General features: G+C 46.0%; 2 protein-coding genes across 2 annotated transcripts in view; one reads left to right on the forward strand and one right to left on the reverse strand.

Annotated features, from left to right (window-relative positions):
* Positions 1–4,562, forward strand: part of LOC139419742 (structural maintenance of chromosomes protein 2-like) — a 39,916-nt gene extending 35,354 nt beyond the window's left edge. Inside the window, exons 24-27 of the mRNA XM_071169736.1 lie at positions 596–712; positions 1,584–1,744; positions 3,728–3,875; positions 4,134–4,562. Of these exons, the coding sequence (XP_071025837.1) occupies positions 596–712; positions 1,584–1,744; positions 3,728–3,875; positions 4,134–4,313 (606 nt within the window). The 3' untranslated portion in view covers positions 4,314–4,562. The remainder of the gene's footprint in view (positions 1–595; positions 713–1,583; positions 1,745–3,727; positions 3,876–4,133) is intronic.
* A 31-nt stretch (positions 4,563–4,593) lies between these two features.
* LOC139419147 (proteasome adapter and scaffold protein ECM29-like) overlaps positions 4,594–15,103 on the reverse strand; it is a 51,375-nt gene continuing 40,865 nt past the window's right edge. Inside the window, exons 39-47 of the mRNA XM_071169113.1 lie at positions 10,983–11,194; positions 10,057–10,100; positions 9,179–9,371; positions 8,934–9,072; positions 8,364–8,469; positions 7,590–7,684; positions 6,670–6,741; positions 6,019–6,340; positions 4,594–5,630 (exon numbers count right to left, since the gene is read on the reverse strand). Of these exons, the coding sequence (XP_071025214.1) occupies positions 6,201–6,340; positions 6,670–6,741; positions 7,590–7,684; positions 8,364–8,469; positions 8,934–9,072; positions 9,179–9,371; positions 10,057–10,100; positions 10,983–11,194 (1,001 nt within the window). The 3' untranslated portion in view covers positions 4,594–5,630; positions 6,019–6,200. The remainder of the gene's footprint in view (positions 5,631–6,018; positions 6,341–6,669; positions 6,742–7,589; positions 7,685–8,363; positions 8,470–8,933; positions 9,073–9,178; positions 9,372–10,056; positions 10,101–10,982; positions 11,195–15,103) is intronic.

The following is a 15,103-nucleotide window of genomic DNA, read 5'->3' on the forward strand; positions in this document are numbered from 1 at the left end:
TCATGTTGAGGAGAGGGTGAGTTTGGGGAGGTGTGTGTGTGGTCAGGCTGAGGAGAGGATGAGTTTGGGGAGGTGTGTGTGGTCAGGCTGAGGAGGGTGAGTTTGGGGAGGTGTGTGTTACATGTTGAGTCAGGCTGAGGGGAGGTGTGTGGTCAGGCTGAGGAGAGGGTGAGTTTAGGGAGGTGTGTGTTACATGTTGAGTCAGGCTGAGGAGAGGGTGAGTTTGGGGAGGTGTCTGTGGTCAGGCTGAGGAGAGGGTGAGTTTAGGGAGGTGTGTGTGGTCAGGCTGAGGAGAGGGTGAGTTTAGGGAGGTGTGTGTGGTCAGGCTGAGGAGGTGTGTGTTACATGTTGAGTCAGGCTGAGGAGAGGGTGAGTTTGGGGAGGTGTGTGTGGTCAGGCTGAGGAGAGGGTGAGTTTGGGGAGGTGTGTGTGTGTTTCCTTTGGACCTTGTATCAAGTCTATTTTGATTCCTCTTCCTCTCTTGGGCCCTTCTCTAGGTTCTGGCAGATCTCAATAGGTAATGGTAGCTTTGATATGATTGGAGGAGAGTTGAGAACGTGACCCTTGACCCTGTTTTTGCCCTAACTTCCATCAGTATAATGACCTGATGAAGAAGAAGAGGATCGTAGAGAATGACAAGTCTAAGATCCTCCAGACCATAGAGGAGCTGGACCAGAAGAAGAAGGAGGCCCTCAACATCGCCTGGCAGAAGGTTTGTCTCTCTGTCTGGCAGAAGGTCTGTCTGTCTCTGTCTGCCTGTCTGCCTGCCTGGCAGAAGGTCTGTCTGTCTGCCTGCCTGGCAGAAGGTGTGTCTGTCTCTGATGTGCCTGCCTGGTAGAAGATCTGTCTGCCTGCCTGGCAGAAGGTCTGCCTGTCTCTGTGTGTTTGATAAATGTTATATGATACAGGACCATTTTGATGTGAAAACAAGTTGTGGTATAAAGACACGACTGTTTGTCCTCTGAGACAAAGACATTTCATCACCAGACTTAGTCCTCTGAGACAAAGACATTTCATCACCAGACTGTGTACGTCCTCTGAGGCAAAGACATTTCATCACCAGACTGTGTACGTCCTCTGAGGCAAAGACATTTCATCACCAGACTGTGTACGTCCTCTGAGACAAAGACATTTAATCACCAGACTGTGTACGTCCTCTGAGACAAAGACATTTCATCACCAGACTTAGTCCTCTGAGACAAAGACATTTCATCACCAGACTGTGTACGTCCTCTGAGACAAAGACATTTCATCACCAGACTGTGTACGTCCTCTGAGACAGACATTTCATCACCAGACTGTGTACGTCCTCTGAGACAGACATTTCATCACCAGACTGTGTACGTCCTCTGAGACAGACATTTCATCACCAGACTGTGTATGTCCTCTGAGACAAAGACATTTCATCACCAGACTGTTTGTCCTCTGAGACAAAGACATTTCATCACCAGACTGTGTTAGTCCTCTGAGACAAAGTCTAGACATTATTTCTAGAAGCTAACAGGAACGAAGTCTTCAGGTCTCTGGCAAAGTGACTCAAACTTTTCGGTCTCTGTCTCCTCTCTACAAATGTGTGTCTCCAGGTGAATAAAGACTTTGGCAGTATCTTCTCTACCCTGCTGCCGGGGGCTGATGCCCGTCTGGCCCCTCCTGAGGGCTGCGGGGCCTTAGAGGGCCTGGAGTTCAAGGTGGCTCTGGGAAACACGTGGAAGGAGAACCTCACTGAACTCAGCGGAGGACAGAGGTACGGGGAGATCAATTTAATCATTAACTGATTGGTTATTGATACATACAGTGTGTGTGTTAGACTTGTGCTACTAATTTCCAGTTTACTAACCTCTGCAAACACAATGGTCGTTTACCCAGATCAGCTCTGGGGAAAAAAAATCTGATATGATTTGGCCAAAACATCAGAATTGTACTGCCTGTGTACGCGCAGCCAGAAGGTGTCAAAGGTCAGATGATGGATTAAGACAGCTCTTTTGATTGGCTAGTGATCAGTAACACCATCTTTGATTCTATTGAAGTGGACTCCGGTGAACAGAATGGTCCTCTTTGGCCGAACGCACGTGTAACTGTGTGCATTGGACCACGTTATAGTTTTATTCTAGAATGTTATTTTTTAAAATCAATTCTCCTCAATCTACACACACTACCCCATAATGTGACAAAGCGAAAACAGTTTTTTAGGAATGTTTGTAAATTAAAAAATCAGAATTATCCTATTGACATAAGTATTCAAGACTCTTTGCTATGAGACTCGAAATTGAGCTGAGGTGCATCCTGTTTCCATTGACCATCCCCTTGATGTTTCTACAACTTAATTGGACATGATTTGGAAAGGCACACATCTGTCTATATAAAGGTCCCACAGTTGACAGTGCATGTCAGAGTAAAAACCAAGCCATGAGGTCGAAGGAATTGTCCGTAGAGCTCCAAGACAGGATTGTGTCGAGGCCCAGATCTGGGGAAGGTTACCAAAACATTTCTGCAGCATTGAAGGTCCCGAAGAACACAGTGGCCTCCATCATTCTTAAATTTAAGACGCTTGGAACCACCAAGACTCTTCCTAGGGCTGACCGCCTGGCCAAACTGAACAATCGAGGGAGAAGTGCTTTGGTCCGGGAGGTGACCAAGAACCTGATGGTCACTCTGACAGAGCTCTAGAGCTCCTCTGTGGAGATGGGAGAACCTTCCAGAAGGACAACCATCTCTGCAGCACTCCATCAATCAGGCCTTTATGGTAGTGGTCAGACGGAAGACAATCCTCAGTAAGTCACATGACAGCCCACTCGGTGTTTGCCAAAAGACTCTCAGACCGTGAAACCAAGATTGAACTCTTTGGCCTGAATGCCAAGCGTCACGTCTGGAGGAAACCTGACACCATCCCTACGGTGAAGCATGGTGGTGGCAGCATCATGCTGTGGGGATGTTTTTCAGGGACTGGGAGACTAGTCAGGATCGAGGGAAAGATAAATGGAGAAAAGTACAGAGAGATCCTTGATGTAAACCTGCTACAGAGTGCTCAGGACCTTAGACTGGGGTGAAGGTTCACCTTCCAACAGGACAACGACACTAAGCACACAGCCAAGACAACACAGGAGTGGCTTCGGGACAAGTCTCTGAATGCCCTTGAGTGGCCCAGCCAGAGCCCAGACTTGAACCCGATTGAACATCTCTGGAGAGACCTGAAAATAACTGTGCAGCGACACTCCCCATCCAACCTGACAGAGCTTGAGAGGATCTGCAGAGAAGAATGGGAGAAAATCCTCAAATACAGGTGTGCCAAGCTTGTAGCGTCATACCCAAGAGGACTGGAGGCTGTAATCGCTGCCAAAGGTGCTTCAACAAAGTAAAGGGTCTGAATACTTATGAGAATGTGGTATTTTATTTTTTTAATACATTTGCACAAAAGGTTTTTGTGATGTCATTACAGGGTTATTGTGTTGAGGTAAAAATAAACAATATAATCCATTTTAGAGTAAGGCTGTAACGTAACAAGGGTCTGAATGCACTACAACTGTGTTCCAGGTCTCTGGTGGCCATGTTGCTGTTTAAACCTGTGTTCCAGGTCTCTGGTAGCCTTGTCTCTGATCCTGGCCATGCTGCTGTTTAAACCTGTGTTTCTGATCCTGGCCATGCTCCTGTTTAAACCTGTGTGTTCCAGGTCTCTGGTAGCCTTGTCTCTGATCCTGGCCATGCTCCTGTTTAAACCTGTGTGTTCCAGGTCTCTGGTAGCCTTGTCTCTGATCCTGGCCATGCTGCTGTTTAAACCTGCTCCCATCTACATCTTGGATGAAGTGGATGCTGCCCTGGACCTCTCACACACACAGAACATAGGACAGATGTTGAGGACACACTTCACACACTCCCAGGTAACACACCTGTCCTACACATACTGGGGGCGGCAGGGTCGCCTAGAGGAGGTAGGTAAGGTAACACACCTGTCCTACACACACTGGGGGCGGCAGGTTAGCCTAGTAACCGTAAAGGTTGCAAGACCGAATCCCTCGAGCTGACATGGTAAACACCTGTTGTTCTGCCCCTGAACAGGCAGTTAACCCACTGTTTCCTGGTAGGCCATCATTGAAAATAAGAACCCATTGTCTTCTTCTGGTTTCTCCTCTCTGTAGTTTGTGGTGGTCTCTCTGAAGGATGGCATGTTCACCAACGCCAACGTTCTGTTCAAGACCAAGTTTGTAGACGGGGTGTCTGCCGTGTCCCGTACCACCCAGGCCCAACCAGACCAGAACAAGGGGCCGCGGAAAGGCCCGTCTCATCGGCCGCAGGCACAAAAAAGAATCGCTAACTAGTTCATGTCTGTAGCTAGCTAGAGAGGCCAACTGATGTTTCTACGTGTCTTATTTGTCCTTATGTACGTTATCACTAAAAGCCTTTCTACGATTATTTAATTGTCCGTTCCACTAGCCGTCTGGCTTAACATGAATCCTGCATATAGCAATTCTTCTGTCCTTGTTTCCAGATGTTTGTGTGTCTGAAATATACTGTTCTACACCATGTATTTTAATGTCTTGTTGTTTAAAATAAAAAGTCCTTTTCACAAACACAGTCTGGCGTAGTTTAAAACCCAAATAATGACATCTTCAAAGCTCAAGGTTGTTTATTTATTTTGGAGACAAATTCACAAGAATTACATGCCTCACACCAACCGACCCCCACTGTTCATTGTTGGGTTTTTAAATCAACATGGCTGAAAATATATTTTTTTACACATGCAAACTGGGGGAGAGAAAGAAGTAATTACCAAGTTCAGACAGAGAAACATCACCAACTCTAGAGCTAGGTGCAGGCTTTTGGTCCAACCCAGCACTAGTTAACATTACCTATCATCAAGACCAGTGCAGGAGTTCACCAGAACTGAGCGCTGGTTTCTCTTGACAGAATATCAACAGTATTGTGGAGCTCCAGCACCTATTTCAGTCCAAACCGTGATAAGTGTTGGGCTGGAACAAAAGCCTGCTCACCCTGTAGATCAGGGGTGTTCATCTCATTCCACAGGTTTCTCCCCTTTTCAATTAAAGACCTGGAGGTGAGGAGAGTGGAGGTCCTTACTAATTAGTGACCTTAAATTAATCGAGGGAGAAGGTACACACACTCAGCCCTCTGTGGAATGAGCTGATTGGCTGGAACAACAGCCTCCAGGACCAAGGAGTTGACAACCAATGTGTTAAATAAAGTTGCAGTATCCTCCTGGATTACATCCCAAATGTAAGACCCCTTATTCCCACTAGTAGTGTTTAGAGAATCAGGGTACCATTTGTAGTTCACCAGTAGGGGTGCACTGTACTGGCTGCTGTAGGAGAGAGCCGTTTAGAAGCTGTTACACAGGACAAATCCCTAAGGCCTCCAGGTTCCCAAACTGCCCAGGACTTGTTTATGTTAAAGAAAACCCATCTCTAACTGATTTTAGTTTGGGAAATCTATTCCAAAGCCTCCCAAGAGATGCATGTGATCCTTTACAAGTCCAAAATGGATGTTTTTAGTCAATTATAATCATTGTGATCTTATCTGCTCAAGATAAAAATTATAAATTGTCCCGCGGCTGAATCTAGTTGATGATCCCTGGACGACAAAAGTGCACTACTTCAGAGCAGATAATCCTATGGGATCTGGTCAACAGTAGTGCACTACTTCAGATAATCCTATGGGACCTGGTCAACAGTAGTGCACTACTTCAGAGCAGATAATCCTATGGGATCTGGTCAACAGTAGTGCACTACTTCAGAGCAGATAATCCTATGGGACCTGGTCAACAGTAGTGCACTACTTCAGATAATCCTATGGGATCTGGTCAACAGTAGTGCACTACTTCAGATAATCCTATGGGACCTGGTCAACAGTAGTGCACTACTTCAGAGAATCCTATGGGATCTGGTCAACAGTAGTGCACTACTTCAGATAATCCTATGGGATCTGGTCAACAGTAGTGCACTACTTCAGATAATCCTATGGGATCTGGTCAACAGTAGTGCACTACTTCAGAGAATCCTATGGGACCTGGTCAACAGTAGTGCACTATATAGGGAATAGGGTGCTGTTTGTTTACATAGTGAGTTGATATGGCAATTATAAATGACCCAGCCAGCCGTCCACCCATTGACACAATACACATTATAATCATCACGCCTGTCCACACAGATCTGGGGGGTGTATTCAGGGTTGACTAGGTAGGTGTGTGTTCAGGGTTGACTCTGGATGTTCCTCCGTAGTTCCTGGGCCTTGTCTCGTAGGTCAGGTCTGCTGTCTGTCTGCAGGGTGGACAGTGAACGCTGCAGCTGTTCGCGACTCTTTCCCGAGACACACTCCCACTGACCGCTCTCTGCAACGACACACACAATGTCCCCTTCAGACTCTAGGAGGGGACACAATCTGTGTCCCCCTCAGGGGGGGAGAAAATTAATCCCCTTCAGAGTTTAGGAGATGAATAGTTTTTAAACAGAAGATGACGCAGTGCTCATGAATATATATGTTGGCTCAGGTTTGAGTAAAATGACATCGTGCTTCAAACGTAGTCCTATATTCTAGGCATGGAAGGTCAAGTCCTGCACACTGGTGCTTTTACTTCCTGGGTTAAAGACCCCCTTTAGAAGAGTTGAGAGAAGTGGGACTAGTCATTCAGCCCCGTAAACAGACGGAACGAAGACTCACCTCCTGTCCTCTTCACCAGCAGTTCCACAACAGACAACGCTTCGGCCCTCACAGAGGAGTAACTCTTATTCTCTACAGGAGGAAACATTTTGAATAAAAACATTGTGAAATCTTTCTAATAAGAAACATCTAGGTTCAATTTCCCCACACCCGGATTAAAGCTACACCCAGATTACACCTGGATTAAAGAAATCATGATTTACTCGAAAAGTTAAATGTTACCTAGTGGCTGTGTGAGAGCAGTGTACAGGTCTTCCCTAGTGGGTGTGTGTGAGAGCAGTGTACAAGTCTTCCCTAGTGGGTGTGTGTGTGTGAGAGCAGTGTACAGGTCTTCCCTGGTGTGGGTGTGTGAGAGCAGTGTACAGGTCTTCCCTGGTGGGGGTGTGAGAGCAGTGTACAGGTCTTCCCTAGTGGGGGTGTGAGAGCAGTGTACAGGTCTTCCCTAGTGTGTGAGCGCAGTGTTCAGGTCTTCCCTAGTGGGTGTGTGAGAGCAGTGTACAGGTCTTACCTAGTGGGTATGGGAGAGTGCAGTGTACAGGCCTTACCTAGTGGGTGTGAGAGCAGTGTACAGGTCTTCTCTAGTGGGTGTGTGAGCGCAGTGTTCAGGTCTTCCCTGGTGGGTGTGTGAGAGCAGTGTTCGGGTCTTCCCTGGTGGTTGTGTGAGAGCAGTGTTCATGTCTTCCCTAGTGGGTGTGAGAGCAGTGTACAGGTCTTACCTAGTGGGTGTGTGAGAGCAGTGTACAGGTCTTCCCTAGTGGGTGTGTGAGAGCAGTGTACAGGTCTTCCCTAGTAGGTGTGTGTGCAGTGTACAGGTCTTCCCTAGTGGGTGTGAGAGCAGTGTACAGGTCTTACCTAGTGGGTGTGTGAGAGCAGTGTACAGGTCTTCCCTAGTGGGTGTGAGAGCAGTGTACAGGTCTTACCTAGTGGGTGTGTGAGTGCACTGCATGTCTCTGTGAGAATAAGGGACAAGGCTGTGAAGTTCTGGTTGTCTTTCTCTTTCTCCAACAGTAGCAACCTACACAGGAAGGAACAACGAGAAAATTGTTTATCAAATCAGATGGAGAACAACATGTACCAGTCAGAAAGGACAGGATAGGCATGGCAGCCTCTCCACCTCGCCCTCCGATAGGCATGGCAGCATCTCCACCTCGCCCTCCGATAGGCTAGAAATATGTTTTAAGTCTTTCAGATCTAGATAGGCGTAGAACAGGGCTCTCCAACCCTGTTCCTGGAGAGAGACCCTCCTGTAGGTTTTAACTCCAACCCTGTTCCTGGAGAGAGACCCTCCTGTAGGTTTTAACTCCAACCCTGTTCCTGGAGAGAGACCCTCCTGTAGGTTTTAACTCCAACCCTGTTCCTGTAGAGAAACCCTCCTGTAGGTTTTAACTCCAACCCTGTTCCTGTAGAGAAACCCCTCCTGTAGGTTTTAACTCCAACCCTGTTCCTGTAGAGAAACCCCTCCTGTAGGTTTTAACTTCAACCCTGTTCCTGTAGAGAAACCCTCCTGTAGGTTTTAACTCCAACCCTGTTCCTGTAGAGAGACCCTCCTGTAGAGAGACCCTCCCGTAGAGAGACCCTCCCGTAGAGAGACCCTCCTGTAGAGAGACCCTCCCGTAGAGAAACCCTCCTGTAGAGAGACCCTCCCGTAGAGAAACCCTCCACAACCTTCATAGACTGTGTGTTTGTGTCCTTACCTCTGGAAGTATGTCTTCATAGACTGTAGCACCCCCACCTGGACCCTCCATGTACTGAGTTTCAACCTCTCACACATCAGACAGCACAGGTCCAACTGGAAACGCTCTGGGAACACAGGAGAGACACAGCATTAAACACACAGTACTACAATCACTTCTGATATAATCACCTTATTGTTTTGGCTTCTATTGAAATTAGACCAAAAACATTTACAAATCTCACCCTGGGTTTGTGTGTTGTTGGGCCAGTCAGAACCTTACCCTGGGTTTGTGAGTTGTTGGGCCAGTCAGAACCTTACCCTGGGTTTGTGTGTTGTTGGGCCAGTCAGAACCTTACCCTGGGTTTGTGCCGTCGTTGGGCCAGTCAGAACCTTACCCTGGGTTTGTGCCGTCGTTGGGCCAGTCAGAACCTTACCCTGGGTTTGTGCCGTCGTTGTGCCAGTCAGAACCTTACCCTGGGTTTGTGCCGTCGTTGGGCCAGTCAGAACCTTACCCTGGGTTTGTGCCGTCGTTGGGCCAGTCAGAACCTTACCCTGGGTTTGTGTGTCGTTGGGCCAGTCAGAACCTTACCCTGGGTTTGTGTGTTGTTGGGCCAGGTCTTGCCCAGCGTCTGGAAGGCACAGAGTAGAGCTTCAGTCTGCAGCTCCTTCTCCTTCTCATCCCGATCGTCATCACTATCATGTCTCAACCTCGAAGTTGCTGCAGAGTTCTGTAACACAGGATCAGACATCACACATTTTGGACCAATCGATAGAACACTGATGTCATAAAGGAGAAATACACAAACTCTGTCCCTCTGTCTCTCTCTCTCTCACCTTCTTAATGAGTGGTATGAGTATGTCTGCCATATCACTGAAGCGGTCTTCCTGTGTGGCCTGCAGGACGTCAGCAGCACAGCCCAGGGCAGCCATCTTGTAGACCAGGTTGTCTTTACGACACTCCTTCAACACCAGATCTATCACCTCTGGTACACTGGGCTGGCCCGGGGAGGACTTCTGGAGTTCACCACTAACACACAACATCATCCTCATTATCACCTCTGGTACACTGGGCTGGCCCGGGGAGGACTTCTGGAGTTCACCACTAACACACAACATCCCCATTATCACTAACATCCTCATCATTATCACCTCTGGTACACTGAGCTGGCCCGGGGAGGACTTCTGGAGTTCACCACTAACACACATCATCATCATCATCATCATTCTCACCAACATCCCCCTCATTCTCACCAACATCCCCCTCATTCTCACCAACATCCCCCTCATTTTCACCAACATCCTCCTCCTCATCATCACCAACATCCTCCTCCTCATCACCACCAACATCCTCCTCCTCATCACCACCAACATCCTCCTCCTCATTATCACCAACATCCTCATCACAGGGACAAGAGACAGACAGACTGCTCCTAGTGTCAGAAGGAGAGACAGACTGCTCCTAGTGTCAGAAGGAGAGACAGACTGCTCCTAGTGTCAGAAGGAGAGACAGACTGCTCCTAGTGTCAGAAGGAGAGGAGGAGAAACCTTACAGACAGACTGCTCCTAGTGTCAGAAGGAGAGACAGACTGCTCCTAGTGTCAGAAGGAGAGACAGACTGCTCCTAGTGTCAGAAGGAGAGACAGACTGCTCCTAGTGTCAGAAGGAGAGACAGACTGCTCCTAGTGTCAGAAGGAGAGGAGGAGAAACCGTACCTGCACTTAGACACCACAGAGCCGATGGCGTTCAACAGCTCCTCCTGCGGACAAACAAACAACTGGTGTGAGAAGACATCTGTACTAAACACTGGACACAAACAACTGGTGTGAGAAGACATCTGTACTAAACACTAGGACACAAACAACTGGTGTGAGAAGACATCTGTACTAAACACTAGGACACAAACAACTGGTGTGAGAAGACATCTGTACTAAACACTAGGACACAAACAACTGGTGTGAGAAGACATCTGTACTAAACACTAGGACACAAACAACTGGTGTGAGAAGACATCTGTACTAAACACTAGGACACAAACAACTGGTGTGAGAAGACATCTGTACTAAACACTAGACACAAACAACTGGAGTGAGAAGACATCTGTACTAAAACACTAGACACAAACAACTGGTGTGAGAAGACATCTGTACTAAACATTAGACACAAACAACTGGAGTGAGAAGACATCTGTACTAAACACTAGGACACAAACAACTGGTGTGAGAAGACATCTGTACTAAACACTAGGACACAAACAACTGGTGTGAGAAGACATCTGTACTAAACACTAGGACACAAACAACTGGTGTGAGAAGACATCTGTACTAAACACTAGACACAAACAACTGGTGTGAGAAGACATCTGTACTAAACACTAGGACACAAACAACTGGTGTGAGAAGACATCTGTACTAAACACTAGACACAAACAACTGGTGTGAGAAGACATCTGTACTAAACACTAGACACAAACAACTGGAGTGAGAAGACATCTGTACTAAACACTAGACACAAACAACTGGAGTGAGAAGACATCTCTGTACTAAACACTAGACACAAGTTGGTCAAATTAATTACAACCTCATCTCTTATAAGCACCCCCCCCCCTCTACTGACCACTTTATCACACACACACACACACCTTTCCAGTCCAGGTGCGTCCAACCAGTCCCTGCAGTAGAGCGGACAACACCATACCCAGGTGAGGGGCGACCAGAGAACCCGTCTGTTGCTTAGCGATGGACGCCATGGCAGCCGCGCCCTGGGCCTTCATCTTCCACGACTGGGACTGCAAGGCCTTCTGGGTAATGTCGATCAGCTCCGTCATGTAGAGGCGGATGCCCCCAAAGCTTCCTGGAAGACGACGGCGAGAGGTCAGGGGTTGAAAAGGTCAAAGTGTTTGGTCTTTCCTATTGATTTATTGTTAACCTCTGTCTTCGTGGTATCCAAGTGGTAGTCAGAGGAAGGCCCTAAAAATGGTCAACGACCCCAGCCATAGACTGTTCTCTCTACTACCGCACGGCAAGCGGTACTGGAGTGCCAAGTCTAGGACAAAAAGGCTTCTCAACAGTTTTTACCCCCAAGCCATAAAACTCCTAAACAGGTAATCAAATGGCTACCTGGACTATTTGCATTGTGTGCCCCCCCCAACCCCTCTTTTACGCTGCTGCTACTCTCTGTTCTTCATATATGCAGAGTCACTTTAACTATACATTCATGTACATACTACCTCAATTGGGCCGACCAACCAATGCTCCAACACATTGGCTAACTGGGCTATCTGCATTGTGTCCCACCACCCACCAACCCCTCTTTTACGCTACTGCTACTCTGTTCATCATATATGCACAGTTACTTTAACTTCTCTAGGGAGGGAGCAGCATTCAGAATTTTGGATGAAAAGCGTGCCCAAATTAAACTGCCTGCTACTCAGGCCCAGACGCTAGGATATGCATATAATTGGTAGAGTTGGATAGAAAACACTCCAAAGTTTCCAAAACAGTTTGAATAATGTCTGAGTATAACAGAACTGATATGGCAGGCGAAAACCTGAGGAAAATACATCCAGGAAGGACTATTATTTTGAAAGGCTGTTTTTCCATTGAAAGCCTATTCACCATACAAAGACTTAGGACCCAGTTCACGATCTCTATGGCTTCCACTACATGTGGCCAGTCTTTAAGCTTTAGTTTCAGGCTTTTACTCTGAAAAATGAGTGCGATACAGCACTTTCAAATGAGAGGACAGTGGACATTTCCAGCCATGAGTCCTGTGTGTGACCGGGAGAGCGCCTTTCTTGTTTCTCCTTTTCTATTGACGAGGCTTTTGTCCGGTTGAAATATTATTGATTATTTATGACAAAAAACAAACCGAGGATTGATTATAAACATCGTTTGACATGTTTCTACTAACTTTTATTGTACTTTTTTGACTTTTCGTCTGTCTGTTGAGAGCGCGCATTTGTGCCTTTTGGATTTCTGAACTAAACGCACCAACAAAACTGAGGGGTTTTTTGGACATAAAGAGGGACATTATCGAACAAAACAAACATTTACTGTGTAACATGGGAGTCCTGGCAGTTCCACCAGATGAAGGTCGAAGGTTAGTGATTCATTTAAAATCGCTGACTGTTGTGAGTTCTCTCCTTGGCTGGAAAATGTCTGTATGGTTTCTTGTGGCTAGGCGCTGTCCTAACATAATCGCATGGTGTGCTTTCGCCGTAGAGCCTTTTTGAAATCGGACACTGCGGTGGGATTAACGAGAAGTGCATCTTTAAAATGGTGTATAATACCTGTATGTTTGAGGAATTTTAATGAGATTTCTGTTGTTTTGAATTTGGCGCCCTGCAATTTCACTGGTTGTTGTCGAGGTGAGATGCTACCGTCCCACTGGTACCAGAGCTACCGTCCCACTGATACCAGAGCTACCGTCCCACTGGTACCAGAGCTACCGTCCCACTGATACCAGAGCGGTTAACCATATCTACATGTACAGACTACCGCAATCAGCCTGACTAACCGGTGTCTGTATGTAGCCTCGCTACATTTATAGCCTCGCTACTGTATATAGCCTCGCTACTGTATATAGCCTCACTACTGTATATAGCCACTCTACTGTATATAGCCTCTCTACTGTATATAACCTCTCTCCTGTATATAGCCTCTCTCCTGTATGTAGCCTCTCTCCTGTATGTAGCCTCTCTCCTGTATGTAGCCTCTCTACTGTATATAGCGCCTCTACTGTACATAGCGCCTCTACTGTACATAGCCACTCTACTGTACATAGCCACTCTACTGTACATAGCCACTCTACTGTACATAGCCACTCTACTGTACATAGCCACTCTACTGTACATAGCCACTCTACTGTACATAGCCACTCTACTGTACATAGCCACTCTACTGTACATAGCCACTCTACTGTACATAGCCACTCTACTGTACATAGCCACTCTACTGTACATAGCCACTCTACTGTACATAGCCACTCTACTGTACATAGCCACTACTGTATATAGCCACTCTACTGTATATAGCCACTCTACTGTATATAGCCACTCTACTGTATATAGCCACTCTACTGTATATAGCCACTCTACTGTATATAGCCACTCTACTGTATATAGCCACTCTACTGTATATAGCCACTCTACTGTATATAGCCACTCTACTGTATATAGCCACTCTACTGTATATAGCCACTCCTGTATATAGCCACTACTGTATATAGCCTCACTACTGTATATAGCCTCACTACTGTATATAGCCACTCTACTGTATATAGCCACTCTACTGTATATAGCCACTCTACTGTATATAGCCACTCTACTGTATATAGCCACTCTACTGTATATAGCCACTCTACTGTATATAGCCACTCTACTGTATATAGCCACTCTACTGTATATAGCCACTCTACTGTATATAGCCACTCTACTGTATATAGCCACTCTACTGTATATAGCCACTCTACTGTATATAGCCACTCTACATAGCCTCTACACTGTATATAGCCTCTACACTGTATATAGCCACTCTACTGTATATAGCCACTCTACTGTATATAGCCACTACTGTATATAGCCACTACTGTATATAGCCTCGCTACTGTATATAGCCTCGCTACTGTATATAGCCACTCTACTGTATATAGCCACTCTACTGTATATAGCCACGCTACTGTATATAGCCACGCTACTGTATATAGCCACGCTACTGTATATAGCCACGCTACTGTATATAGCCACGCTACTGTATATAGCCTCTCTACTGTATATAGCCTCTCTACTGTATATAGCCTCTCTACTGTATATAGCCTCTCTACTGTATATAGCCTCTCTACTGTATATAGCCTCTCTACTGTATATAGCCTCTACTGTTATAGCCTCTACTGTTTATAGCCTCTACTGTATATAGCCTCTACTGTATATAGCCTCTACTGTATATAGCCTCTACTGTATATAGCCTCTACTGTATATAGCCTCTACTGTATATAGCCTCTACTGTATATAGCCTCTACTGTATATAGCCTCTACTGTATATAGCCTCTCTACTGTATATAGCCTCTCTACTGTATATAGCCTCTCTACTGTATATAGCCTCTCTACTGTATATAGCCTCTCTACTGTATATAGCCTCTCTACTGTATATAGCCTCTACTGTTATAGCCTCTACTGTTTATAGCCTCTACTGTTTATAGCCTCTACTGCTTATAGCCTCTACTGTATATAGCCTCTACTGTATATAGCCTCTACTGTATATAGCCTCTACTGTATATAGCCTCTACTGTATATAGCCTCTACTGTATGTAGCCTCTACTGTATATAGCCTCTACTGTATATAGCCTCTACTGTATATAGCCTCTACTGTATATAGCCTCTCTACTGTATATAGCCTCTCTACTGTATATAGCCTCTCTACTGTATATAGCCTCTCTACTGTATATAGCCGCTCTACTGTATATAGCCTCTACTGTTATAGCCTCTACTGTTATAGCCTCTACTGTTTATAGCCTCTACTGTTTATAGCCTCTACTGTTTATAGCCTCTACTGTATATAGCCTCTACTGTATATAGCCTCTACTGTATATAGCCTCTACTGTATATAGCCTCTACTGTATATAGCCTCTACTGTATATAGCCTCTACTGTATATAGCCTCTACTGTATGTAGCCTCTACTGTATATAACCTCTCTACTGTATATAGCCTGTCTTTTTACTGTTGTTTTATTTCTTTACTTATCTATTGTTCACCTAACACATTT

This window comes from Oncorhynchus clarkii, chromosome 10, assembly GCF_045791955.1.
Source record: "Oncorhynchus clarkii lewisi isolate Uvic-CL-2024 chromosome 10, UVic_Ocla_1.0, whole genome shotgun sequence".
Classification (NCBI taxonomy): Eukaryota; Metazoa; Chordata; class Actinopteri; order Salmoniformes; family Salmonidae; genus Oncorhynchus; species Oncorhynchus clarkii.